Source organism: Rosa chinensis, chromosome 1 (genome assembly GCF_002994745.2).
Source record: "Rosa chinensis cultivar Old Blush chromosome 1, RchiOBHm-V2, whole genome shotgun sequence".
In the NCBI taxonomy this organism is placed as follows: domain Eukaryota; kingdom Viridiplantae; phylum Streptophyta; class Magnoliopsida; order Rosales; family Rosaceae; genus Rosa; species Rosa chinensis.
Genome location: NC_037088.1, coordinates 1,224,558 through 1,250,870, shown reverse-complemented (window position 1 = coordinate 1,250,870; position 26,313 = coordinate 1,224,558). Strand labels below are relative to the sequence as shown.

The 26,313-nt window shown below is 39.1% G+C and overlaps 1 protein-coding gene across 1 annotated transcript; it reads left to right on the top strand.

Annotated features, from left to right (window-relative positions):
• The first annotated feature begins 4,217 nt into the window (after nucleotides 1–4,217).
• LOC112191365 (cytochrome P450 71A1) lies at nucleotides 4,218–5,936 on the top strand. The gene is made up of 2 exons (XM_024330690.2): nucleotides 4,218–5,162; nucleotides 5,245–5,936. Exons 1-2 carry the CDS (start codon nucleotides 4,242–4,244, stop codon nucleotides 5,857–5,859), a joined length of 1,536 nt encoding a protein of 511 aa, XP_024186458.2. The 5' UTR covers nucleotides 4,218–4,241; the 3' UTR covers nucleotides 5,860–5,936.
• The last annotated feature ends 20,377 nt before the right edge of the window (nucleotides 5,937–26,313 follow it).

Genomic DNA, 26,313 nt, shown 5'->3' with positions numbered 1-26,313 from the left:
CAACCTCAACATCAATATGGTTGGGGAAATGACTTCGCACATTTACATGAGTATCATTTGTCCATAGAATGGCGAGTCCCTGCGAGTCTTCCTCATGCAGGACACAGAAGCTATCCATGAAGCCCAGACAACGTGTGATTAAGTCAATTGTATTCTTCTGTGCTAGGGTTTCTGACATAAATAAGCCAATACAATATCAACTGGGGCACACTGAGTTTCAGCGTTAACTATTCCTCTACAATTCCATACCAAAATGTTGCCTTGTAACATCTCTGATATCTTCGGTACCGGCACGGTGCAACTGTTTTGGTGGGAGCGCACAAGGAAGCGGCGGTGCCTTAGAGTTTTTTATGTGTATATATAGTTTGGTTATTATGTCCACTTAGTATAGTTTGAAAACATATATAATAATTTACCTTTTAGCAAGAGTCGGCTTCAATCTCTTTCAACTTTGTTAGAATTTTGCTAAATTAATGAACTTTCTTGAAATATCTGATTTGCATATCTAAAAAGGATTTGGTGATTATCAACACTCAAGGGACCAAGCTACCGAACTTCCTTTTCAACACATAAGCAATTTGATGATTATCAACACTCAAGGGACCAAACTTGCTTTTCAACACTTAAGGGATTTGGTGATTATCAACACTCAAAGGACCGAGCTACTAAAATTGCTTATCAACACTGAAGGGATTTGATGATTATCAATACTCAAGGGACCATGGAAACTACCGAGCTTGCTTATCAACACTTAAGGGAATTGATCATTATCAATACTCAAGGGACCAAGCTACTAAAATTGCTTATAAATACTGAAGGGATTTGGTAATTATCAACACTGAAGGGATCAAGCTACTGAACTTGCTTTTTGACACTTAAGGGATTTGATGATTATCAACACTCAAGGAACCAAGCTGCCGAACTTGCTTAATTATCAATACTTAAGGGATTTGATGACCATCAATACTCAAAGGAGCAAGCTACCGAACTTGCTTATTAACATTGAATTTCCAAAAAAAAAAAAAAAACTTGCTTATCAGCATTTAGGTAGTGTTTGATTAGAGGATTTGGAAATTCCAAAGAACGTCAAGATGATGAGATTTTGAGGTGAATGGAGTTGATGGGAGTTTAGCGTTAAGAAATTTTAAGTAACGAAATTTACAAATGAGTTGTTTGGATCATACTTTGCAATGATAAGATTATTAAGATTATGCAGATATTTATGTTTTTGACAAATTGGACTTGGAATAGAACAACCTCTTCTAATATCATTCATTCTTGCCCACGAAACTTAATTCGTGCGATAAAAAATAGTGGTTGTTGTTAACTTGTTAGCTATACAGTGGCTAATTAGCCAATGAAACAAAAAGCTGGTCCATGAAGGTTAGGCATGCATCACTTTCAGATAATATATTTGATTGGAATTCAGGTATGGACTTTTAATTACCAAACCGGCATCGACACTTGGGGAATTGAAAGCAATAAATAATTGCCAGCTTAATAATGTTTTGAAAAGACTATTATTGCCTGCTGTACATGTTATGCAAAGGTAGAGAACTAAAGATGGTAGACCCATAACCGCCAAGCAGGATATGATTTGGGTGCTGCTATTGCCAACATTCTATTTTCTTAGTTCACCATAAAACATTTGAATTATTGGAAAACTATATCATTCAAGTGCAAAATTACTATTAGGTGTTCTAATTTTCTAAGGGGGCGGATCCGTGGCATCACAAATTATAGTTAAAATTATATTTCAATTACCAACCATTAGATTAAAAGACTATCAATGGATGATATTAAATTTAAATTTTTCATTTTTCATTTTTTTTCTCTTTCATTGAATTAATTTAATCACAACTAAAACTCATTAATTAAAGAAAAATAAAGAAAGACAGTCTTCAGAAAATTCTTTCCTCTTTTTTAACGTTGTCTCTCTCAATGGTATAATCCAATTGAACACAAGAACATCCTCCAATGTCATTCACTTTCAGAGCTATCTCTGTGTTGTGTTCAAATTTCTCTTAATTGCATATAAAAAGTGATAATCCAATTATCTAATACAACCCCAATTTCCCATATTCAAGAGAAGTTTTCTTCTCTATCTAATATTAGGTCTGGGGCTAAATACTAGTTACTATCATGTACTTTAGGTTCAAAATCAATTAAGTCCCTAGACTTTTAATTTCATCAAAAACACCCGAACTCTATTATTTCTCATCCAATTGATCCTTCCGTCAGCATTCCATGAGTTGGAGGCGTTAACTAGCTGATGTGGCATGCCAACTCAACTCTTGTGGGGCCCACATACAAGGGAAAATCCCATAATTAACCATGGCTCCCTCTCACCCCTGATTTCACCCAAAACCCATTATGGTGGCTTTCCCCTAAACACGATCCCAAGTAAAAAAAAAAATTAGGAAACTATCTTTCTTCCATCGAAGTTTGACGAAATCAAAAAACAAAAAGCTCATTGAATTAGGAAGGCGTGAATCTTGATCTGAAGGGGCACCGACGTGGCCAACAACGATCTCGATGTGTGCATACCCATGGAAGAGATTTAGCTTTCGTCAGAAATCAGAACTGACATCAGGGATTCCTTCTCTGCTTCTATTCCTTCTCTGCTTCATCCTAGTTTAATAATTATCCAAGTGATGGAAATTTGCAATTGCTTGAATCATAATCAATATGAGGCAGTAGTTTTGGTCACGATTCTTGGTTTATTTGCAAAAAAAAAAAAGCAAAATGGGGTGCTGTAAGAACAGGTTCAGTGTGCAAGCATGACCACTCAAGTCAGTCAGAGAAGATCTAAGAAGCCCAAAACGGACGAACCTGTAACTGGAAAGATTTGAAATTTAGATCGGAATTGCTTGCCTTCTGTATATTTTTCTTGTGTAATTTCATGTGTGGTTAATCACTTGGGTTTTTTTTTTTTTTTTCCTGCCAAAATATAAGAGTAGAGAGAAGATTGGAAAAAGAATCTTAGCACTGCAGCAGCTCATTTCAGGTTTTCAAAAGGTTCAATCTTTCTCATCAAAAGCTACCCAGACTTGATGATCTGAATTCAACACAATGATAAAGTTCGCCAATGTCATGAAATTTGCAGTGCAGACAGAACACAGCCTCAATTCTTCATGAGATACATCAGTTCTTGCAAGAACAGTTTCGGGTTTTTGTGCTCGACATACCGGCCTGCCTTTATTACCTGCAAGTAATATTTAAAAACCCACCAAACTGAACCCAGCAACAATCTCGAAGGAATAGAGTTAGTTTTCCTAATTTTTTTATTTTATTTTTTTTATTTGGGACTATGTTTGGGAGGAAACCACCGTAATAGGTTTTGAGGTTTTTGGTGAAATCAAGGGTGAGAGTGAGCTAGGGTTAATTTAGGGATTTCCCTTGCATGTGGGCCTTACAAGAGTTTAGTTGGTGTGCCATGTCAACAACTTAACGCCTAGCTCCAACTGACGGAATGCTGACGAAATGATCGAATGGATGAGAAATAGTAGAGTAAGGGTGTTTTTTATGAAATTAAAAGTCTATAGACTGAATTGATTTTAGACCTAAAGTATAAGGTAGTAACTAGTATTTAGCCCTTAGGTCTCTATCTCCACCAATCGATCCCTAGACTTCTTCTTTATGACTTATCTCATCCATTGATAGTTTTTTAATTTAATGGTTGGTAATTGAAGTATAATTTTAACTATAATTTGTGATGCCACGGATCTGCCCCCATTTTCTAAAATCAAAATCTGTGAGAAAAACTATATACGTAACCATTTTTTTTTTTTTAGGGAAATGAAAGAGGTTTCATTGACTTTACGAGTCATTACAATCAAGGGGTATAAGCTCCACCACATTTGGAGGAGGTACAGTAAAGAGAAGCCAGAAGAGATTCCACTTCATTGTGAGCTTAATAATGTTTTTTTTTAATATTTTTATATAAGTATATTTATGGACAGAGAAATGGGTTAGATAAGTAAATTTAGTAGAAATGAAAATGTAAGGTGTAATGAGCAAATAGGCTAAGTGAACAAAGAAAATGGTAGGGTGACAATAACTGTACCGTACGATTTATAAAAGAGATCTAATTCATTACCAAAAAAAAAAAAGAGGATATGAACGTGCAATGGGACACGTAATCAACTTTTGTTTTGCCTAACTTGTCTATGTATAAATTTTGCATGAATAATTGTTTACATACTACAAAACTCTTCTAGGATTCTAGCTATATTGTGACAATGGCTCTTGTTACTAACTTGCTTAAGGAGCTAAATATGAGCACTCTCTCCAATCTTTTCCTGCTTTTTGTTCTCTTGCTTACTATTTTCATGTTATTTTCAATTTTTAGATCAGGTGAGAAACTAAAATCACCGCCATCCCCAACAAGGTTACCCATAATCGGAAACCTCCACCAACTAGGTACACTGCCACACCGTTCTCTTCATACCCTCTCAAAGAAGTATGGCCCTCTAATGTTATTGCACTTGGGCCAATCTTTGACACTAGTAGTTTCATCGGCAGACATGGCCAAAGAAATAATGAAGACTCATGACAGTGTTTGTTGTAGCCGTCCCAATTTTACAGCTACAAATATATTACTCTATGGATGCAAAGACATAGGGTTTTCTCCTTATGGAGAGTACTGGAGAAAAGTTCGTAAACTCTGTGTTGTTGAACTTCTGACCCTAAAAAGAGTGCAAGAATTTCTGTATGTAAGGGAAGAAGAAATTTCAGAATTGGTCAAGACGATAAGCAAAGAGTGCCTCAGTGAGTCTCCTATTGATCTAAGTGCCATGCTGATGAAAACCTCCAACAACATACTTTCTAGGTGTGTTATTGGAAAAAGGTTTGTAGAGGAAAATGATAATTGGTTTGGAGAGGCATCAAGAAGGTTGACGGATCAAATAATGTCTTTTAGTGTCGGAGATTTCTTCCCTAGTTTGAGATGGATTGACAATCTTAGAGGATTCATTGCACGCTTGAAAGCAACTTCTGCCGAATTAGATGGATTCTTTGATCAGTTGATTGAAGAACGCAAGGCTACAAAGGGAGAATGTAAACTCAAAACAAGAGATTTTGTGGATATTCTTCTCAAATATGGAAAGGATGATGCACTTTACTTGAATCTCACTCAAGATAACTTAAAAGCAATCCTACAAGTAATTTCTCTCTATATCTATCTATCTGTATGTATTTCTACTTCAATCCATATGACTGAATATATTTCTTAAATCATTCTAGGACATGTTTATTGCGGGAAGTGATTCAACATCATCAGCTTTGGAATGGTTAATGGCAGAGCTTGTCAGAAATCCAAATGTGATGGAAAAAGTCCAACAAGAGGTAAGAAGAGTGGTGGGACAAAAGGCAAAGGTAGATGTGGATGATATCAATCGAATGGACTTCTTGAAATGTGTCATCAAAGAAACTCTGAGGCTCCATCCTATAGCTCCTCTTTTACTTCCGCGAGAAACAATTGAAGGTGTTACACTGGGAGGTTACTATATCCCAGCAAAAACAAGAGTACTCATCAATGCATTTGCAATCCAAAGGGACCCCAAGTTCTGGGACAAGCCAGAAGAGTTCCTCCCGGATCGATTTGAGGAAAACTCGATTGACTTCAATGGTCAGGACTTCCAATTTATCCCGTTTGGTGGTGGGAGAAGACAATGTCCCGGACAGGCATTTGCAATGGCTACAATGGAATATGAGGTTGCCAATCTTTTGTATTGGTTTGATTGGAAATTGCCTAGTGATACTATATTGGCTGAGGCCGTAGACATGAGTGAAGTTTATGGACTTGCTGTCCATAAGAAAGCTCATCTTCGTCTTGTCCCCATACCATTCTCCTCTTGATCCCTACAATTAGAGGTTTCCTATGTAAAATTAAATTATTATTAAGTGTTTTAGAATAAAGGATGCAGAGAGAGAATTGGGAGGATAGTTGTATCTGTCATTGATAATAAGAGCCTCTATATATAGAGAATACAAGTGCATATACAAGCAATCCTATTCTAATAAAGACTATGAATCTAGAATAATCTTCTCCTATGATAAAATTGAAAGTAATCATATTTTGGTTAGGCACATATAAATTGAATATCCTTCAACACTCCTCATTGTGTAGTCCAAACATGGTGGCTTTTTTTTTTTTTTTTGGCTTTTTGTCCATTTAACCCATTTCTAAAGATTTTTTTCCACTTACTCCCTCTTACCCAAAACACTCTAAGGAGGTCTTCCCTAATACCCAATTAAGATTTTTTTTTTTGTCTTTTATTTTTTTTAATACCATTTAACCCTCACCACTTTGTTACTTAGAGAGAGACAGAGACAGAGACAGAGAGTGGAAGAGAGAGAAACCATAGGAGACTTCGCCGGAGTCCGGTCACCAGCCGTCGAAATCCGGTCACCGACCGCAGGAACCCGGCCAACTTTCGCCGGATTCCTGTCATCGGCCACCGCCCACTGGAGTTTTCTAAAAACCTCACCGGAAAGATTTATTGCCCCGAATAGACATCTATTGCCCCCCAATAGAGGGGCAATAGAGGTCTACTACCCCCCTAATAGACGTCTATCAGCCATGTATTGCCCCCCAATAGACGTCTATTGCCCTCCAATAGGACTTTCAATCTCCAGAATGGGAACTAATCTTCATAAATTTAGACAAATAAAACTTTGATCAAAGAAAAAAAGGAGGAGATTACATCAATTCAAAACGTCTATTGCCCCTAATAGGCGTCTTTTGCCCTGCAATAGACATTTAAGGGACCTATATTGCCCTAATAGAACCTTTTTTTTTTTTCATTTTTCTTTCTTTCCAGGCCTTCTGCCCCATTTTACCCAAAAAAAAAATGAACTGGGCACCCACATACTCTTCTCCCTTTTTCCGGTTGCTAACCACATGCCGCACCTGTGCAGCTCTAGTTTGCTGTTACGGCCCGCCAACATGTTGACGACGACGTACAGGAAGAAGAAGGAGACGATGATCCCGCCGAGTATTACGTCGATTTGGATTTTGCCGATGAGTAATTGAAAAGGCAAAGGGAAATATAGAGGAGGAAGGGGATGGACATGTCGGACTCCTTGTGGAGGTCCGAGTTGACCCTGAAGGGGTGGAGAATGGACTTGGTCTTTCACCAGATTTGATCAGGGTGAATACCGAGCTCGTCGAGAAGAGGCCCTCGTCTTCTAAGCCGAAGCCTCTGTCGTGGAGCGAGCCGGACTGTAATTTGGGGATTTGATCGAGAACTCGATGGAAAACTGGAAAAGGAAGAGAGAGAGAGAGAGAGAGAGAGAGAGAGTGTGTGTGTGTGTGTGTGTGTTGCAGATCGGGGAGAGAGAAGAGTGGCATACAATGTAAATTATTAATTAGTCTTAGGGAAAAATTGACATTTTATTTTAAATTGGGTTAGTGGGAATTAAAATCTGTTGTTAGGGTAAGTGAGATAACTTTTGATCATTTTGGGGCCTTTGGGTCAAGGACCCCCTTTTTTTTTGGTGGTTGAATATCATTTAGATTGTACATTATTATGTCTAATGACTCAACATTCATTCTCGCAGGTTCAGCCTTAATAGGCTGTGAATGCCTTCCATACATTTTTTGGCACATAATGTTATTTAAATTCCTCACGAGGAAGTTTTTAAGGAAAAGCACTACCTAGGTGTATATGGTGCCAAATGATTGAGCAGAGAGCCGTAAAAAGGAATGAGGAGACAACCAAATGAAAGAAGGAAAATTAGAGAGACAAAAAAATAGAAGAAAAAGAAGACGAAGTCATCTGACTCTTTAATTTATTGTAACAGTCAGTGTAAAACATGCTGTGATTCAATTTTTCTATTTAAGTATTTTTTTTATACAAAATTTTTTTATTTGAATTTTGTCAACAAGTTCTTAAACATTTTGTTAATAAGTACAAATTCGCATTTGAATTATGCAAGAGCTAACGCGGCCGTTATTGATAAAGCAAATTCTTCAATAAAATGGTTAAATTTTTGAACTTCTATAAATACCCTCACTTATTAAAAAAACCAATAAATAAATTGTTTATATGTAAGGATACCGCACTAGATCAACAATATGTTAGTTTAAAGAGTAATAAAAGTAAATAAACAAATGCATCATTTCTCACAAAATAAAGATAATTTTTCCTCAAAAATGGGTGATTGTAAAAGTAAATTGAGAATTGGAATTGGTCTACTCATTTCATTTCATAGTCCCTTTATATAGGGAGAGAATTACAACGGAAATATCAATTACAATTATGACATTAAATGTTGATTGATTCATAATTCCTGCTGATTGATGGTAATTGCTAATTCTTTGATTCCTTTTCCGTCAGTCACTTTGACGAAGGCACATAATGTGCTTTTCCTTTAACACTCCCCCTTGTGCCAAGTCAAAGACGAAATGGTGCATGAGTTGTTGCCTCACTAAAAACCTTGCCAAGTAACAATAAAAAACCCTGTGGGACAAAAAATACACCTTGGTCGAAGGAAAAGATCACAACGTACCTTTTACATTTGAGGATGACATGTGTGTGTTAGACTCCCCCTGACGTCTACACCTCCCCTTGACCTTTACATTTATCAAGGGAGCTTGGAAAGTCTTCGCATTCCTCTGCATTTCACATATTTCTCAAATATGGCCTTAGGCAATGATTTGGTGAACAAATCTACCACATTCTCCTTAGACCTTACTTGAATCACTTGAATCTTGTGGAGGGCCTGTTATTGCTGATTGTAGAAAAACTTTGGCAATATGTGTTTTGTATTATCACCCTTGATATATCCTAGCTTCATCTGTTTGATGCAAGCTGCATTATCTTCATAAATGCAAGTAGGCTCTTCAGTGGTAGAACTCAAACCACTAGTCCCTCGAATATGTGTAATGATAGTTCTTAACCATATACAGTCACGAACCGCCTCAGGTAAAGCAATGATTTCTGAATGGTTCGAGGAGTTAGCCATAAGGGTTTGCTTGGTTGATCTCCAAGATATTGTCGTGTTCCCAATGATAAATGCATAACCAGTTTGGGCACTTAGATAGAGAATTTCAGCTCCCAACACTTCTTCGTCATCTTCCTTTGGACGAAATGGAACTTTCTTTGCATTCAAACTTCGACTGATCATGGGAGTGCTAGCAGGATACGCTTTTTCCATGTTAAATCGCCTGAGCATCTTCTGGACATATGCAGACTGGTGGATTAGTATTCCACAAACTCAGTGTTCTAGTTCAAGACCTAGACAGAATCGAGTTTTCCCAAGATCCTTCATCTCAAATTTGGATTTCAAGTAGCTCAGGTTTCTCTTATTTTATCAAGAGTACCTATTATGTTCATATCATCGACATATACAGCTACAATTGCAAATCCGGAACTTGTTTTCTTTATGAATACACAGGGGCACAATTTATCGTTCTAATATCCATTTCCAATCAAGTAGTCACTTAGACGGGTATACCACATCCGCCCGGATTATTTCAGTCCGTAAAGTGAGCGTTTCAACCTAATTGCAAACGCACTCCGTAGTTTAGAGTCACTTGACTTGGGTAATGTAAGGCCATCAGACACTTTCATATATATCTTTGAATCAAGATCCCCATAGAGATATGCAGTAACCACATCCATAAACTGCATTTCTAGTCCTTCGGAAACTACCAAGCTAACTAAGTAGCGGAACGTTGTAACGTCCATTACGGGAGAGTATGTCTCCTCGTAGTCAATTCTAGGGTGTTGTGAGAAACCTTGCCCCACAAGGCGAGCCTTATACCTCAAGACTTCATTCTTCTCATTACGCTTTCTGACAAAAACCCATTTATGTCCTACAGGCTTTACACTTGGTGGGGTTAGCACTACCGGACCAAATACCTGTCTCTTTGTCAGAGAATTTAATTTTGCCTGGATTGCTTCTTTCCATTTAGGCCAATCAGCTCTTTGTTGACATTCTGCAACAGAGCGTGGTTCGATATCATCGTGCTCTATGATTTCTTGAGCAACAGTATATGCAAATACATCATCAATGTGTATGGAAGATCTTTCCATCAACTCATACGCATTCTCATAATCCATTGAGATTTCTTTATTCTCTGGAATCATTTCAAACATCAGAGCATCCTCCAGTATTGATTCATGGACATAACTGTAATAAGAGACAATCTCATGAGAGGGATTCTCTACATTGATGATTAATGGATCGGTTTGTGCCTTACTCCCCCTCTTCTTCCTCGTGTGAGTGTCAATCGAACCAAGTGGCCTCCCCCTCTTCCTTTGGGGAGCCATGGCCTCAACCACACCTCTACTAAGTGTGGTTGCAGCGCCTTTATTTGCAGTGCTGTGCCCCTTATTAGGGACTTCTATCCTTGCATTGCAGCTGGTATATGTGATCTCGTCACTTTTTCAATATCAGTAAACGCATCAGGCATCGAATCTGCTACGTTCTAAAGATCAATTATTCTTTTCACTTCACTTTCACATTGTGAAGTGCGGGGATCAAAATGAGATAGAGTGGGGACAAACCATGACAATTCCTGTCGTTCCCTTGGAAAATCCTTTTTCCTATGTCCCCCTAACAACGGGAAGACTGTCTCATCAAAGTGACAATCCGCAAATCTAGCGGTAAAGAGATTGCCTGTCAAGGGTTCCAAATAGCGGATAATTGTTAGGGATGCATATCCAATATAAATACTTAATCGTCTCTGAAGACCCATTTTGGTGTGCTATGGGGGCGCAATAGGCACATATAACTAAATATGCGTATGTGTGAATGTCAGGCTCATATCCAGTTATCAACTGGTACGCAAAAAATGGTTGGCTAGCAATGGGTCTAAAACGAATAAGTAAAGCTGCATGCAATATTGCATAACCCCATGCAGAAATAGGCAGGTTGGTGTGGCTACAGATGGTGGCTTCTGTGAGACCATTTTGTGTATGCACATGGGGTACAGGATGCTCTACATCGATCTCAATACACATGCAATAATCATCAAATGCTTTTGATGTAAACTCTCCAGCATTATCAAGCCCTATAAACATAATAGGGTGATCAGGATGGTGAGCCCTTAAACGTATAATCTGTGATATGAGTTTTTCAAATGCAGCATTTTTTATGGACAATAAAGTGACATGTGACCAGCGTGTCAAATCATCCACCAGAACCATAAAGTACTTGAATGGTCCACATTTTGGATGGATAGGTCCACAGATATCTCCTTGTATCATTTGTAAGAATGGAATGTTTTGTTTTGTATCTTTAGCATAAGAAGGTCTCGATCCTGTTTTTGCTAAAGAGTAGACTTTTGCAAAACGAGTGATGTGCCTTTGGAATAGTCAATGAGGCATAATGGAAGAGAGGTAGTGCTTCTGGTACTTCAGAAGGCAATGGCTGCATTTGAGCAGTACTAGGACCGACACCTTGCAGTGTGACGGATTTTTCTCCCATTTTATTTTTCACTCGAAAGAAGGATGTCCGTGTGGGTTCTTTAAAATATGGATCATCATGTCACAACAGGGGTGCCCTAGGAGGTCATGCCAAAGCCTGTATGAGTTAGTGTCCCACATTTCATTGTTGGTGACAGCATAGGATTCAATGATCTGAATAGTAGTGAGGTACAGTCCACTAGATTGACTCATTAATTTCTCTAAAATCCGTTTCTTTCCACTCATTAGAGGTAATATAACGGTATTCAGTTCCATTCTCACAGTGTGTTTCTACATGATAACCGTTGGCACAAATATCTTTACAACTTAACAAGGTTCGATTAGCTCTTGGTGCATACAGAGCATCTTTGACTTTAAATATATCTCATATTCTTTAGAGTATTTCTATTTCAGTAGAATGATAATCTTTTCATTCTAATAATTTTTTCTCTAGATGTATTGCTTTAGATCTTTATAATGCTATTTCGAACCATGTAAATATGTGTAGTAAATAAAAGTCGAATAAATTCAATGCTTAAGAATAAAATTCAAAATTTATTAATAAGCCAACAATAATCAAATCAAGGTCTTGTTCAGATATCTAATTCATCAAAGCATTATTGAAATAAACTTTAAGACCAAGTAATAGTCTAATTAAAAATGAGGCATTATGTCTTCACAATTGTTTTTGGAAAATAAAATAAATAAAGCAGATCAGTCAAAATCTGGGGCATCGACTGACTGAGCAAGCTCCTTGTTGCCATTAAAGTCTGCAATTGTGAGGCTGACGTCTGGGTCAAGGCCTTCTTCTTCCATATAGTGAGCCTCTTATTCTCTAGACTCCCTATACCTCTTGTAATTGGCTGCTACTTTGTCGCTTGCTAGGCAGTTCTTGTACGAATGCCCAATGATTCCACACCTATAGCATGGTTCATTGCCAACTCTATCCTGTTTGACTGAAGGGTTCTTAGGTGCCCTTTGCACCTTTTTTCCATGACCACTAAGGCCAGCACCACCATCTCTGTGCCATATGTTGGGAGGGCCTCCACGGCCCATACCACGACCCTCATGTCCCTTGCCAAGTGGGTAGGGATCAGCACGTCCAACCCCCTTTGCATTGGGGTTCTTTCCACCGTTCACCTTGCCAAGTGGGTAGGGATCAGCACGTCCAACCCCCTTTGCATTGGGGTTCTTTCCACCTTTCACTTTGCATAATTAGCCTCGGAAATTTTCTTTGTCCCAACTGGCCTAGCTTTGTTGTTCAAAAGAACTTCATTATGCCTCTCAGCCACTTGTAGTAGGTTGATCAGCTTATTAAAGGTTGTGATTCTTTTGTTGTCATACTCCAGCCTATACTGGTTCGCTAGTATAATTGCTGAAGTAGGAAAAGTGGAAAGAGTCTTCTGGATCATATCATCTTCTGTGAGTTCCTTTCCACATAAATTTAGACATGCCTTTAGGCGCAACATGTCCTTATTAAAGTCATTGATCCTTTTGTAGTCAAGCAAGTGGATTCCATTCCACTGAACGGTCAGTTCTGGGAGCAAGGTGTCATGAATGTTCCCAAAACGTCCCTTAAGGGCATCCCACAGTTCTTTGGGTGTCTTCAACTGAAGGTATTCCCAGCAAAGGCTAGGATCAATATGTCGCCTTAGAAACATTAAGACATTTGCTTTCACCTTGTCAGACGGTCCATCGTGTTTGGGGTCAGTGGGAGTTTTGATGGTGGCAGTGTAGTCTTTTGTCACAAAGGCCGTTTCTACATCGGAAACCCAGTGGTGGTACTTAAGTCCTTCTGAGTCCAAAATGTCAAATTCAGGTCAAGTTAGATCAGCCATCTCTATAAACAAGAGGGAAGATATTAATTACGCAGTCATAAAGACATCCACGTGAATTATTTTCCAAAAATATGAATTAGATTTCAAGACCAAGATTTGTAATGGTCACATTTTTTTCGATACTATGTGAAAATACTTTATCACAGTAATTATGTGTTTATAATGCACATGAATTTTCTTTATCATGGAAAAACGGAATTTATATGTATAGCATTCTAAAAACAACCATAACACATGTAATAATAAATAGAACATAGCATATATAAAAATAAAGTATATGACATGCTCAAAATACAACAAAATATATGTTACACATAATGTATCATGCGTAAAAATATAAACAATAGCATAATATAAAACATGCGTAGGCATAATTTATATAAGCGTATATAAAATAAAAACATGCTCAAAATTTCATAATAAAATATGAACAATAAAATATAGAATTATGCTTAAAGATAATCATATAAAACATAAATAACAAGGCATGCTTAAAAAAAAAATCAATATTATCTAATCAAACATGCTCAAAAGTTTTAATTATAAACAATTAAATATACCATAGTATGAGATTAAATAAATAAAAGAGAACATACTTGGTTTCAAAAAAATAAAACGATCCTAGCGCATGTGCATGTTGATGCAGGCGTGCGTAGCGATGTTTTTGGACTTGAGAAAAATTGGGTTGCTTCCTCTTACAGTGGGTCACAAGGCCCTGTTTTTTTTCTTTGCTTTTCTCTTGTTTTTTTTTTCTCTCTGGGCCGCAGGCCTTTTGTTTTTTTTCTTTTGTTTCTGCTGGGTCGCTTCACCACTCAAGGCCCATTTGTTTTTTTTTTATTGGGGCGGAATTTTTTTTTTCTCTGGGCCGACTCACTTATTTTTTTTTTCCTTTTCTTTTTCTCTCTTCTTTTTATCTCTTCGTCCTCCTCCGCCTGGATTGCACTGGTGGCTAGCACACCGAGGCTGGGTAGGGGCGCCGGGCAAGTGAACGAGCGCCAGGGCTAGCACTGGTGGACTGGAAAGGAGCGAGCGCTGAGGCTGGGACTGGTGGACTGGAAAGGAAGAGGCCGGACATGGGGCTGAAGGAACTGATGTATGGTTTTTTTACTTCGACAGGAGGAAGAAAGAAACTAAAAAATTAGAGTATTTTGCTTGGCTATTTGCTCTGAGCGTGCTGATAACGTGTAAAAGTAAATTGAGAATTAGAATTGGTCTACTCATTTCATTTCATAGTCCCTTTATATAGGGAGAGAATTACAACGGAAATATCAATTACAATTATGACATTAAATGCTGATTGATCCATAATTCCTGCTGATTGATGGTAATCGCTAATTCCTTAATTCCCTCTCTATCAGTCACTTTGACGAAAACACATAATGTGCTTTTCCTTTAACAGTGATGGAATTGTCATTCACCAACTGTTCTTTTTTTTTTTTTCAAATAAGGAAAAAAAAACAATTGACATGTTAACGGATTAGTATTAATGAAACAACTATTTATCAATATGGTAAATACTAACTTTATTTGTATTGTAGTTCGAACAATCATAAGAGTAACTTAAGAATAATGTAGTGGTCAAATATGTTCTACTTTTTTATTTTTTATTTTTTGCATGTGAGATCTTCGCATTGCACATGTAATACCCCGGAAATTTGTTATTAATTCCTAAATGTTTCATGGAATTAATAAAGTGTTTGTTTGTACGAGTTCGTGGTTCGAGGGTGGAGTGAAGTTATTTTCGGACAGATAATTATTCAAAATACACGTTTTAGGGGGGTTACGCAGTTTGACTTTTTATATGTTTGGATTCTTAGGAAACTTTCTTCACCAAAGTCGTAGAGCGTGTTGATACGAGTTCATGGACATATGGAATGCGGAAATCGGAGTTCATATGAGAAAGTTATGAGTGATTGAAATTTGGAGAAATTTCTATAAATATAAGAAAATTCCGGATTTTTTCATAAATCCCAAAAGTTCTGAAAATCCCATTTTCCTCCCCAAATTCTCTCCGTTCTCTCCCCTCCCTACCTGCGCAACCTTACCCGAACCTAGTGTACCGACCCGGCTCGATCTCTTTAGTCCAACGTCCGCCGACGACGAGACCACCACAGACGGCTTCGTCTCCTCCTCCTCCTCGTCCCCTTGGTGCTCGATCACTGCAGCAGCCACCAGAACTTGGAGATCGGAGCAGCCACAGACCCAAAAACGGATCCGGCCGGATTTCACTGATTCCGGTATCCCTTTGGCTGATCCATTCCATTTTTGGGATCGTCTCTTCCTCCTGATCATCCCCATATAAGCCTTGCATCACGATTTGGAGTGTAGAGCAATAGATCAATGTTGAAGCTTTTGATGCCCCATGTTGAATCTGGAAACCTGATCAGAGGGCCGATATTAATTCAACTTCCAAGCTTGATCTAGGATGATCTAGACCGAATCTCGCTTAGCTCCAGGTATGAAAGTTGATCATCCATTCATTTTGAACAAGTTTGTAGTTGACAACTTTTGCATCGGAGGTGGTTGACTCGGCGTTGACCGCCTGCTGACCCGTCGCTTGTGGTGGTGCGTACTGTTTTCATAGTATTCATCTACGCATCGATACAGTCCTTTTGATATATCATAAGGTCATTTTGGAGAAAGTTGATGCATGCTAGGGTTTCGGTTTTATGCGTTATCTTCGGTTTTGCAATCCGTGAGGATTCGACCGTCCGAGTGACTTGTAGTTTTAGTATATTGATCGTATAAGTATTCCGGAGACCTCGGGTGGTCTTGGATGAAGTTTCACCTCGATTGACTTCATTTTCGGATTCTTAGTGTGTTTCGGGAGTTTCGGAATTAAATGGTTTTTGTTAATTCGTGTTCTGAATCGGGGTTGTACTTGCTTTAGGTGATTGCCAGTACGTCCATTATTTTATCTTGGCTGTTAGAGAAGACACAGCTGGAGTTAGAGGTGAGTAAATCTCACATGGTTCATTTACGAACCGAGTTACATTATTGTTCGGTTTAATCATTAATTATGAAATCGCTTTCGGAAATAAATATTTGTTTTAAATTATATGAACTTGATCATCTACGGTTCATAGGTAAGTAAAATGAAGTTTTATTATAAAAATGAATTTCTTGATTTTAGTACGTATGAACTATAGTTGGTATTAGTAGGCATCCCTGAGTGGATGACTATGTATATATATATATATATATCTGGATGGTGTGGCATTGTGATATGTAGACTTGTGGTGATTTCATTCATGTTGTTGAATTGAACATTTACTCATGCTGGGGGTATATTGATGATTTATATTGTTGAAAGAGTGATTTGAAGTTATGGTGTGACAATAGTGAGTTGTGAGGGGTTTCTTTAAATGTCTTGTTCCGAGGGTGGAAGGGTCTGAAGTCTGTAGGTTACAGTGGTAACCTAGGTGCAAATATATCGTAAGGCTGAACCTCGGTTGAGGTGACAGGTTACGATTCAATAGAGCTCTAGTCTGTTTGCATGCGTGCGGTCATGGTAGTAACTGTGTTACTGCATCATGAGTACGTAGTTTTCAAAGAATGTTTCTAGCGTTCTTTCTTTAATTTATTCGTGGGATTTGGATTACTGTGAATTCTATTGTTTGTTTTAATGTAATCACCTGAACTAAATTATATGCAGGGATTATTATGAATTCTATTGTTTGTTTTAATGTGATCTCCTGAACTAAATTATATGCAGGGATTACCGCTTTTTGAATTGTTTGTTTTCATGTGATCTCCTGAACTAAGTTTCTATGCAGGGATTACTGAATTTGCTTAATTCTTATTGTGGGTACAGTTGTGGGTTGTGATATGTAGTGATAGGAAAATTAGTTTGGATGTCATGATTTTGGCAAATGCGTTATGTTGAGGGAAATGAATATCAATCTATAGTTGTGCCGTAGAGGCAAAGGAATGGTGATCTGATAGTTTGTAGGGACGTAAAATGTTAAAATATTGGGAGTTATTTGTATAGTTGGAGATTGTGGGAAGTGAGATCAAATGAATTGTGAGACAGAGCATGTGGGTTTGAGTTGGTTTGAAATTATTGAGCATGATATTGATTTATTTGAACTTGATGTTTTTGTTGTGATAATTGCATTTTGATTTTGTTAGACTAAGATGGTGAAAGCATGTATTTTGTGGAAGTAAATATTGTTGCTTTAATTCATCTCACAAGTTGAGAAATTATAAGCATGCGTGATGTGAGTCACTTTATTTGAGTTTACTCATACGGGCTTAAAAAGCTTACCGGGTTTGTTGTTTACATTCCCGGTGCACTATTCCATGGTGTAGGGATTATTGTGCAAGTTAGAATATCGTTTAATCGTCATCAAAGCTGAGGTGTACGTTCTGTAGCATGGACGTGGAAGGGTACTCATAGTTTTAAGTCTTCCGCTGTGTAGTGAGTTGTCGTGGGTGTGTTTACTTATTGAATTGCCATTCAGTTTAATTTGTAAACTATCTGTAATGTAATATGTGACTCTAAAGAACAAGTCGGTATTGACATTGTGAGCTCAGTTTGTTTAGTTGCTTAGTTTATATGAAAAATTTTCTATGTGTTTTTCTTGTGCTTGTTAAGTTATCGCGTTTCGGATTTGAATTTATTTATTCAAAAGTCGGGGCGTGACAGTTTGGTATCAGAGCATAAGGTACATATTTGGTGATTGTTAGTACTACCCGAGTGATGGCCCATCTACGGCGGATCCACATCTGATACTCTTTAGTACTGATATAATCATTGGGTATGTCGTTATGTTAGGTGTCAGTCAGGGCATATGTCTTTGGAACTTTAGGTTTGCCCTGTAGGTGAAAGGGTGGAGCTTTATGCAGTTTCTTTGAGTTAATGTCTTTTGAGGAATGGGAACTTCTGGATTAAACTTTGGTGGAGTGATCGAGGATGGTTTTCATGGAAAACCGTATCATTTTGTGAGGAGTAGTCGTTTGGTTGTTGGGATCATGGCGTTTGACCTATGCTTGTATGTAAAGTCGGTACAAGTATTTGATCGAGTGTAGTTGTGCCTTCCCCAGGTTGGATTAGCAGAGGTATTAGGTGGAAGGTGCTTATCAAGAGATAGTCATCTTGTTTTATAGCGTGGCGTCTTAATAGAGCATTTATCTCAGCATACAATTATCTGATTTAAGTGGCACCGAGGTGTCTGTGCAGACCTTGTGTGCGGTTTGAGTTCTTAGTGTAGTTTTGAAAATGCTTGGTGGGGACGTTATGTCCACTAGGTGATGAATGGTCTGAGAGGTTGAGCCAAGGATAAAGGCATGGTTCCCTTTGAGGAGGAGTTTTATTCTGTGGAGGAGGTAGTACAACTTGTTTCATTGTTTTCGAGGCAGTTGATGCTACTCACCTATCTAGGCTGACTAGGGTGGTCACTATGGAGAGCAGTGGCATTTCAAGTTGGCCGATCAATGGATCGAAAACATGGAGACCTACTTTGATATGGTCGACTGTACCGACATGAAGAAGAAAGAGTTAGCTACGTTCCTATTCAAATGTGAAGTAGGAAGGTGGTGGGATTTTGTGCTGGGGATTAGGATTATTTCAACCATGACTTGGGAGGTTTTGTGGAACTCTTTCGGAACATGTACCTTCCTACTCCAGTGAGGGAGAGGTTAGAGAGTGACTTCAATTACATTAGTTCAAGGGATTAGGAGTGTCAGGGACTACGAGGCTCGGTTCTCGTGGTTGTTTCAATTTGTTTGGTCAATAGATCTAGTGTTCTTGACTCGGAAGTTCTAGGGGGGAACTGAATCTGGTGATTAAAGCAGGAGTGGTTCTTTTTCAGTTGCATCATGTAGCACTCATCCTTGCTAGTGCTTTAGCATTTTACAGGAACTCTAGACGTCTTGGAAGGAGATGACAATTATGGAGAATTCTCGAGAAAGGGGGAAAGGTAGTTACAGAGAGCAGTAGTGCGTCAAGTACTTAGGGTGGGTCCTGGAAAGTGCAGAGGACCCATAAGTAGACTTCAATTGGTGTAGCTGCTGAACTTAGTTGACTACACTCGTTGGGCAGGTAGAGCCTAGAGATGTTTTAGAGTGGGAGGTGTTTAACATTTATAAATTCTTGATTTTAGTGAAGCATTGTATTTCTGCACAATTGTTTTGTATTTAGTTGACTCCGATGATTCTAGCTAGATCACTGGGTGACTTGTTTTATTGGTGTGCTTTTGAGCATGAATTGTTTTGGTGATACATCTTTATATTGTGTGGTGTTGGATTTCTATTTGATGTCTGTGGTTAGACTTTTACGGGTGACTGCCTGTTGTAGATGGTGGTTGTGGGTGGTTGGTTGCGCGATGCACGCCTCATGGTTGTGGAGTTTGTGTGGGTTGGTCGAGGCTAGACCTCAGCATGATTTTGAGTTCTTGGTATGGTATTGAGAATGATTGTGGAGTGATGCTTCTCTGATTTTGCTGTGGTAGAGATTTCTGAAATTTTTGATTTTGTTTGTGGAATGCCCTATGGTGATGGTGTGTAGTGATGTAGCATGCAGAATTGTTGCTATGGAGATTTACTGTAATGTTGTTTGCGTAGTGAAATGTTTTTGTAGTAGTGCATGTGTGACAGGCAGCTTGTGTAGCAGTGCTTGTGTGGCAGCCTTTGTGGCAGTGCTTTTTGTAGCAGTGCTTGTGTGGCAGTGCCTTTTGTAGCAGCCTTTGTGGCAGTGCTTGTATAGTACTTTTATGGTAGTACTGGGTGGTGGTCTGTGTGACGATAATTAGGTGTGCAATGCCATGTGATGACCTATGTGTTGGTTAGCTGAGGCTAGACCTTATTGTGATTTTGGTTATGAGGTGGTAGGAATGATGAGTGATTGTGCATGCTTGATTTACGGTGATTGAGACCTTAGTGTAGTTGTGATTTGGCGCAACAAATTCCTTGTGATTTGGAATAGTTTCACTGTGCCCAAATTATGTGTGATTGATCAAGGCTAAACATTATCTTGATTGTACTCTGAGATGGTAGGACACTTGTTGAGTAGTGATGCATGCTTCATTCTATTATGGTGAAACTTTCTATGTGTGTTGGGGTATGGAAAACTTTGTGGTGATGTGGGGAAAGGTTAACTGTGAAGGAACAATGAGTTGATGATTGAGTTGAAGTGATGTTGTCATTTCAATTTTAGGAATGCTAGTGTTGCATTATCGATATGTTCTGGTAGATATTGTTTCAGTCAAGATTCTGAATTCTTATGTAGTCTGTGTGCAGTGCTATAGTTAGCAAAGTTGTTGTGGTGTTGTGTACAGGGACGAGATTCATGATATGTTGAATTGCCACCGAGTGGAGTGGTAGATGTCTTAGTGGTGATACTAAGTAGGGTACCCATATCATTGTGGATCTAGGCAGGTTTCATTTTGAAGTTTTGAGACTATCCTAGAATGCCACGAGGGTCACTCGAACTGCGGGCGCAGCATTGTATTTACAGATTGTGTGGCGGACTGATCGAGTGAATCAATTGATTGGGGTTATGTGGAAAGCATTTTTTTGAACTTCAAAGTGAAGTTAAGACTAAAGTCCACTGAACCTGTTGCGATTTTGGTTGGAAGTGGAGATTCGGCATTTGGGTTTGCCTTACCTCCTAGTGTTCCTGTTGTGCGTAGACTGAATAGGGAGTCTACGATGGATCCAGTGTGGGTAATCTTGATACAGTTAGAGAGGATGTGGATGCGACCCTTGTTGGTGTTCAACTTGCATTCCAGACGGGATAACAAAGCAACTTGGATCGTGGGAAATTGACTTGCTCAATATCTGGTGGAGGCTTAATAACGAGAGCATTACTGCTGGGGAACAAGGACTGGATTTGAGGATGAGTTTAGCTGTACCTGATTGTTAGGTAGTGTGCGCTTAAATTTCGGGACGAAATTTCTTTAAGGAGGGTAGAATGTAAAACCCCGGAAATTCGTTATTAATTCCTAAATGTTTCCTGGAATTAATAAAGTATTTGTTTGTACGAATTCGTGGTTCAAAGGTGGAGTGGAATTATTTTCGGACTGATAATTATTCCAAAATGCACGTTTTAGGGGGGTTACGAAGTTTGACTTTTTATACGTTTGGATTCTTCGGAAACTTCCTTCACGAAAGTCGTAGAGCATGTTGATACGAGTTCGCGGACATGTGGAACGCGGAAATCGGAGTTCGTATGAGAAAGTTATGAGTGATTGAAATTTGGGGAAATTTTTATAAATATAAGAAAATTCCGGATTTTTCATAAATCCCAAAAGTTCTGAAAATCCCATTTTCCTCCCCAAATTCATTCTGTTCTCTCTCCTCCCTACCCGCGCGACCCGACCCGAACCCGGTGTACGGACCCGGTTCACTCTCTTCCATCCAACGTCCGCTGACGACGAGACCACCGCAGACGGCTTCCTCTCCTCCTCCTCCTTGTCCCCTTGGTGCTCGATCACTGCAGTAGCCACTAGAACTTGGAGATCGGAGCAGCCACAGACCCTAAAACGGATCCAGCTGGATTTCACCGATTCCGGTATACCCTTGGCCGATCTATTCAATTTTTGGGATCGTCTCTTCCTCCTGATCATCCCCATATAAGCCTTGCATCACGATTTGGAGTGTAGAGCAGTAGATCAAGGTTTGAAGCTTTTGACGCCCCATGTTGAATCTGGAAACCTGATCAGAGGGTCGATATTAATTCAACTTCCAAGCTTGATCTAGGATGATCTAGATCGAATCTCGCTTAGCTCCAGGTATGAAAGTTGATCATCCATTCATTTTGAACAAGTTTGTAGTTGACGACTTTTGCATCGGAGGTGGTTGACCCGGCATTGACCGCCCGCTGACCCGTTGCTTGTGGTGGTGCGTAGCAACGCGTCTGACCTTATTTTTGTATTCTGTTTTCATAGTATTCATCTACGCATCGATACGGTCCTTTTGATATATCATAAGGTCATTTTGGAGAAAGCTGATGCATGCTAGGGTTTTGGTTTTACGCGTTATCTGTGGTTTGCAATCCGCGAGGATTCAACCGTCTGAGTTACTTATAGTTTTAGTATATTGATCGTATAAGTATTCCGGAGACCTTGGGTGGTCTTGGATGTAGTTTCGCCTCAATTGACTTCATTTTCAGATTCTTAGTGTGTTTCGGGAGTTTAGGAATTAAATGATTTTTGTTAATTCGTGTACTGAATCGGGGTTGTACTTGCTTTAGGTGATTGCCAGTATGTCCAGTATTTTATCTTGGCTGTTAGAGAGGACGCAGCTGGAGTTAGAGGTGAGTAAATCTCACGTGGTTCATTTACGAACCGAGTTACATTATTGTTCGGTTTAATCATTAATTGTGAAATCGTTTTCGGAAATAAATATTTGTTTTAAATTATATGAACTTGATCGTCTATGGTTCTGTGATGCCCCGGAAATTTCGTATTTATTTCCGAGGATTTTCCGGAATTAGTTTTATAACTATTGGACGGTTTCGTGGCTCGTGGATGGAGCGGAAGTGTTTCGGGCGAATAATTAATTGAAGAATATGGTTTTAGGGGGGTTGCCAAAGGTTGACTTTTTATTCGTTGGGATTCTCCGAAAACTTCCTTCACGAAAGTTGTAGAGCGCGTCGATACGAGTTCGTGGACATGTGGAACGCGTAAATCGGAGTTCGTATGAGGAAGTTATGGCTATTGGAAAAAGTTTCCGTTTTAGTATATAAAGGGAAAATCAGAAAATTATTTCATTTTTCCTCATTTCCATTTCCGGAAGATATTTTCCTCTCTCTCTTCTCTCTCGTCCGCGCCTTCTGAGTCGAAGTTTTTCGACTGACCCGACCCGAACCCGGCATTCCGACCCGACTTTTCCGGCGAGCTTTGGCCATCTCCGGCGACGAAACTTTCCAGACGGGATCGTCTCCGCCGTTTGGTGGTCCCTGTGGTGTTCTCTAGCGACGAGATCCACCGTGTACGGCACTGCAAGGCTGTACAGTTAGCGTTTTTGGACCCGGCCGGAAAACACAACTCCAATGTCGGCAAGGCTTTGAGTTTTCTTGGTTGAGCTCAGAACAGCCTCGCCGATCGATCCTTGGTGGTTGTTTGGATCGATTCACGTGAAACTTCGATCAACTCGAATTGGATTACTGTTCACGGCTTGTGAGGTAGTTTTCGATCCCTTAAGCTTGTTTTCTGACTTCGATCCAGTTATGAAAGTTCACAAGCATGCTTAGATGAAGCTTTTTGATGTTGGGAGTTTTGTGAAATATTGAGTTTTTGGCCGGCGGCGGTGCACCACCGTCTGTGGTGGCGTTCCGGCGGTGTTCCGGCCACTTAAGGAATTGGTTTTGGTATTATATATGTTCTACTCATTGATACGAGCGTTTCGATATATAATATGCAAATTTTGGAGTTCGTATGGAATTGTTATGATTTTTGCAGTTTCATACGGATCGATTTATTCGGTCCTTGAGGATTCGAGCGTCCGATCGACTTGTGGTTTGGTCACATCGATCGTGGACGTATTCCGGGGACTTTGGGAGGCCTCGGATGTGGTTTCGCCTCATTTGGCGTCACCTTGGGAATTTTGGTTCGATTTAGGGTTTCGAACCCCTTGTGATTCGTTGACTGAATGAGAGCTGTAATTCCTTAGGTACGTGACGTAGTACTCCTTGGACGGCTATTTTGTGGATTGGCTGCCTTGTCCTGAATTGAAGACGCAGCGGGAGTTTCGAGGTGAGTAATCTCACAAGGTTCATTTGTGAACGAATTACCTTTATTGTTTGTTGGGGAAATCTCACGATAATTGTTATGAGTATGATCGATATGTGTTATGAGCAGGATCGATGTTTGTTATGAGTAGAATCGATATTTGTTATGAATATGATCGATATTTGTTATGAGCATGACTACCCTATTGTCTTGGAGTTATTAGGTTAACTACGACTATAGTTGGTATTAGTGACATTTCTGAGTGGATGACTATGTGTGTCTATATATATATATATTATGGGGTATATATATATACATATATATTCATGTATTAGTGACTTCGTGGTGAATCTTTGTGATGATTGTCATGAAAAGCTTATGTAGGAATATTTGTGTAATGAATCGATGACATCAGTATGGTGAATCTTTGTGATGATTGTCATGTAAAGCTTGTATAGAAATATCTGTGTAGCTTGTGTAGGAATATGAGGAGGATGGTTGAAATCTATGTGATGATCGCTATCTATGTGATGACCAGCGAAATCTATGTTTTGATCGTTATCTATGTGATGACCAGCGAAATCTATGTGATGATCGCTATCTGTGTGATGATCGCTATCTATGTGATGACCAGCGAAATCTATGTGATGATCGCTATCTGTGCGATGAGTGGCGATATCAGCGTGAATCTATGTGATGATCCTTGAAATCTAGGTGATGATCAGTTGGACGATGAATATCTGGGTGATGATCGGTGGAAATCTAGGTGATGATCAGTGTGATGATCGCTCGGTAGCGGAGCTGAGTTGTTATTAAGTTAACAAGGATCGAGAGGACTGCTGTGATGGTTGGGGCTACCTACAGACGTCAGAGTGTGGGACTTCGATGACTACTTTGATTTGAATTGCTTGACTTAATGTGACCTCCTGAACTAAATTATATGCAGGGGTTACTATGATTTGTTTGGCTTGTTTTGATATGTGATTGCCTTGTTTCTTCTTGATTGTATTGATTGATGGTTTGATTTATCTTAAGAGCATAGTGGTGACGAATTGTACTCTGTGTTGAGGATAGGAAGGTGACTCTTTGATTTTCACCTTTGATGTCATGTTGATGACAAAAGCTCCTAGGGGGGGGGGGAATGGGAAACGAGTGTGATTATGAAATTCGCCGTAGTGCGTTAGGATGGCGTCAAACATTTCTTGAGGAAGTCTTGTTTGACCGGAATTTGTGTAATTGGATGCTAGGATTGAGGTTATGAGCAGGAGGCTTTTGTGAAATTTGTGTAATTGGTTTTGAGTTACTCATACGAGCTTCATAAGCTTACCGGGTTTTGTTGTGTGGAAACCCGGTGCACTATTCAATGGAATGGTGTAGGGGTTAATCTTGCAGGTCAGGGAAATCGTGGCTGAAGCTGAAGTGGCGCTTTTGCAGCTTTACGGTAGGAAGCCATCTTTGTGACTTTACAGTTGATAAAAACTTCCGTTGTATAGTTAACTCTGAGCATCATTTACGTTTTATTTTGTTGTTGACAATTTAATTCGTAAGCATTGTAATATATAACTCTATGGAGCGAGTGTATGTTAACTTTGGGGGTTTAGGGCATCAGTATGTACTTGGTTAAAAGGAAAAAGATTCCAGGTATTTTGTATTGATGACTGAACGTTCACGCATGTATAATTATGAGATTATATATATATCGATTTTCTTGTGTGTAAAATCAGGGGCGTGACAGGTTCATAGGTAAGTAAAATTAAGTTTTATTATAAAAATGAATTTCTTGATTTTAGTACGCTGTACGTATGAACTATAGTTGGTATTAGTAGGAATCCCTGAGTGGATGACTATGTATATATATATATATCTAGCTGGTGTGGCATTGTGATATGTAGACTTGTGGTGATTTCATTCATGTTGTTGAATTGAACATTTACTTATGCTGGAGGTATATTGATGATTTATATTGTTGAAAGAGTGATTTGAAGTTATGGTATGACAATAGTGAGTTGTGAGGGGTTTCTTTAAATGTCTTGTTCTGAGGGTGGAAGGGTCTGAAGTCTGTAGGTTATAATGGTAACCTGGGTGCAAATATATCGTAAGGATGAACCTTGGTCGAGGTGACAGGTTACGATTCAGTAAAGCTCTTGTCTGTTTGCATGCGTGCGGTCATGGTGGTAACTGTGTTACTGCATCATGAGTACGTAGTCTGTTATATGCGTGCGGTCCTTGTGGTAAATGAGTGACTGCATCATGAGTACGTGGTCTATTGTATGCGTGTGGTCATGGTGGTAACTGAGTCACTGCATCAGGAGTACGTAGTCTGTTGTATGCGTGCGGTCATGGCGGTAACTGAGTCACTGCATCAGGAGTACGTAGTCTGTTGTA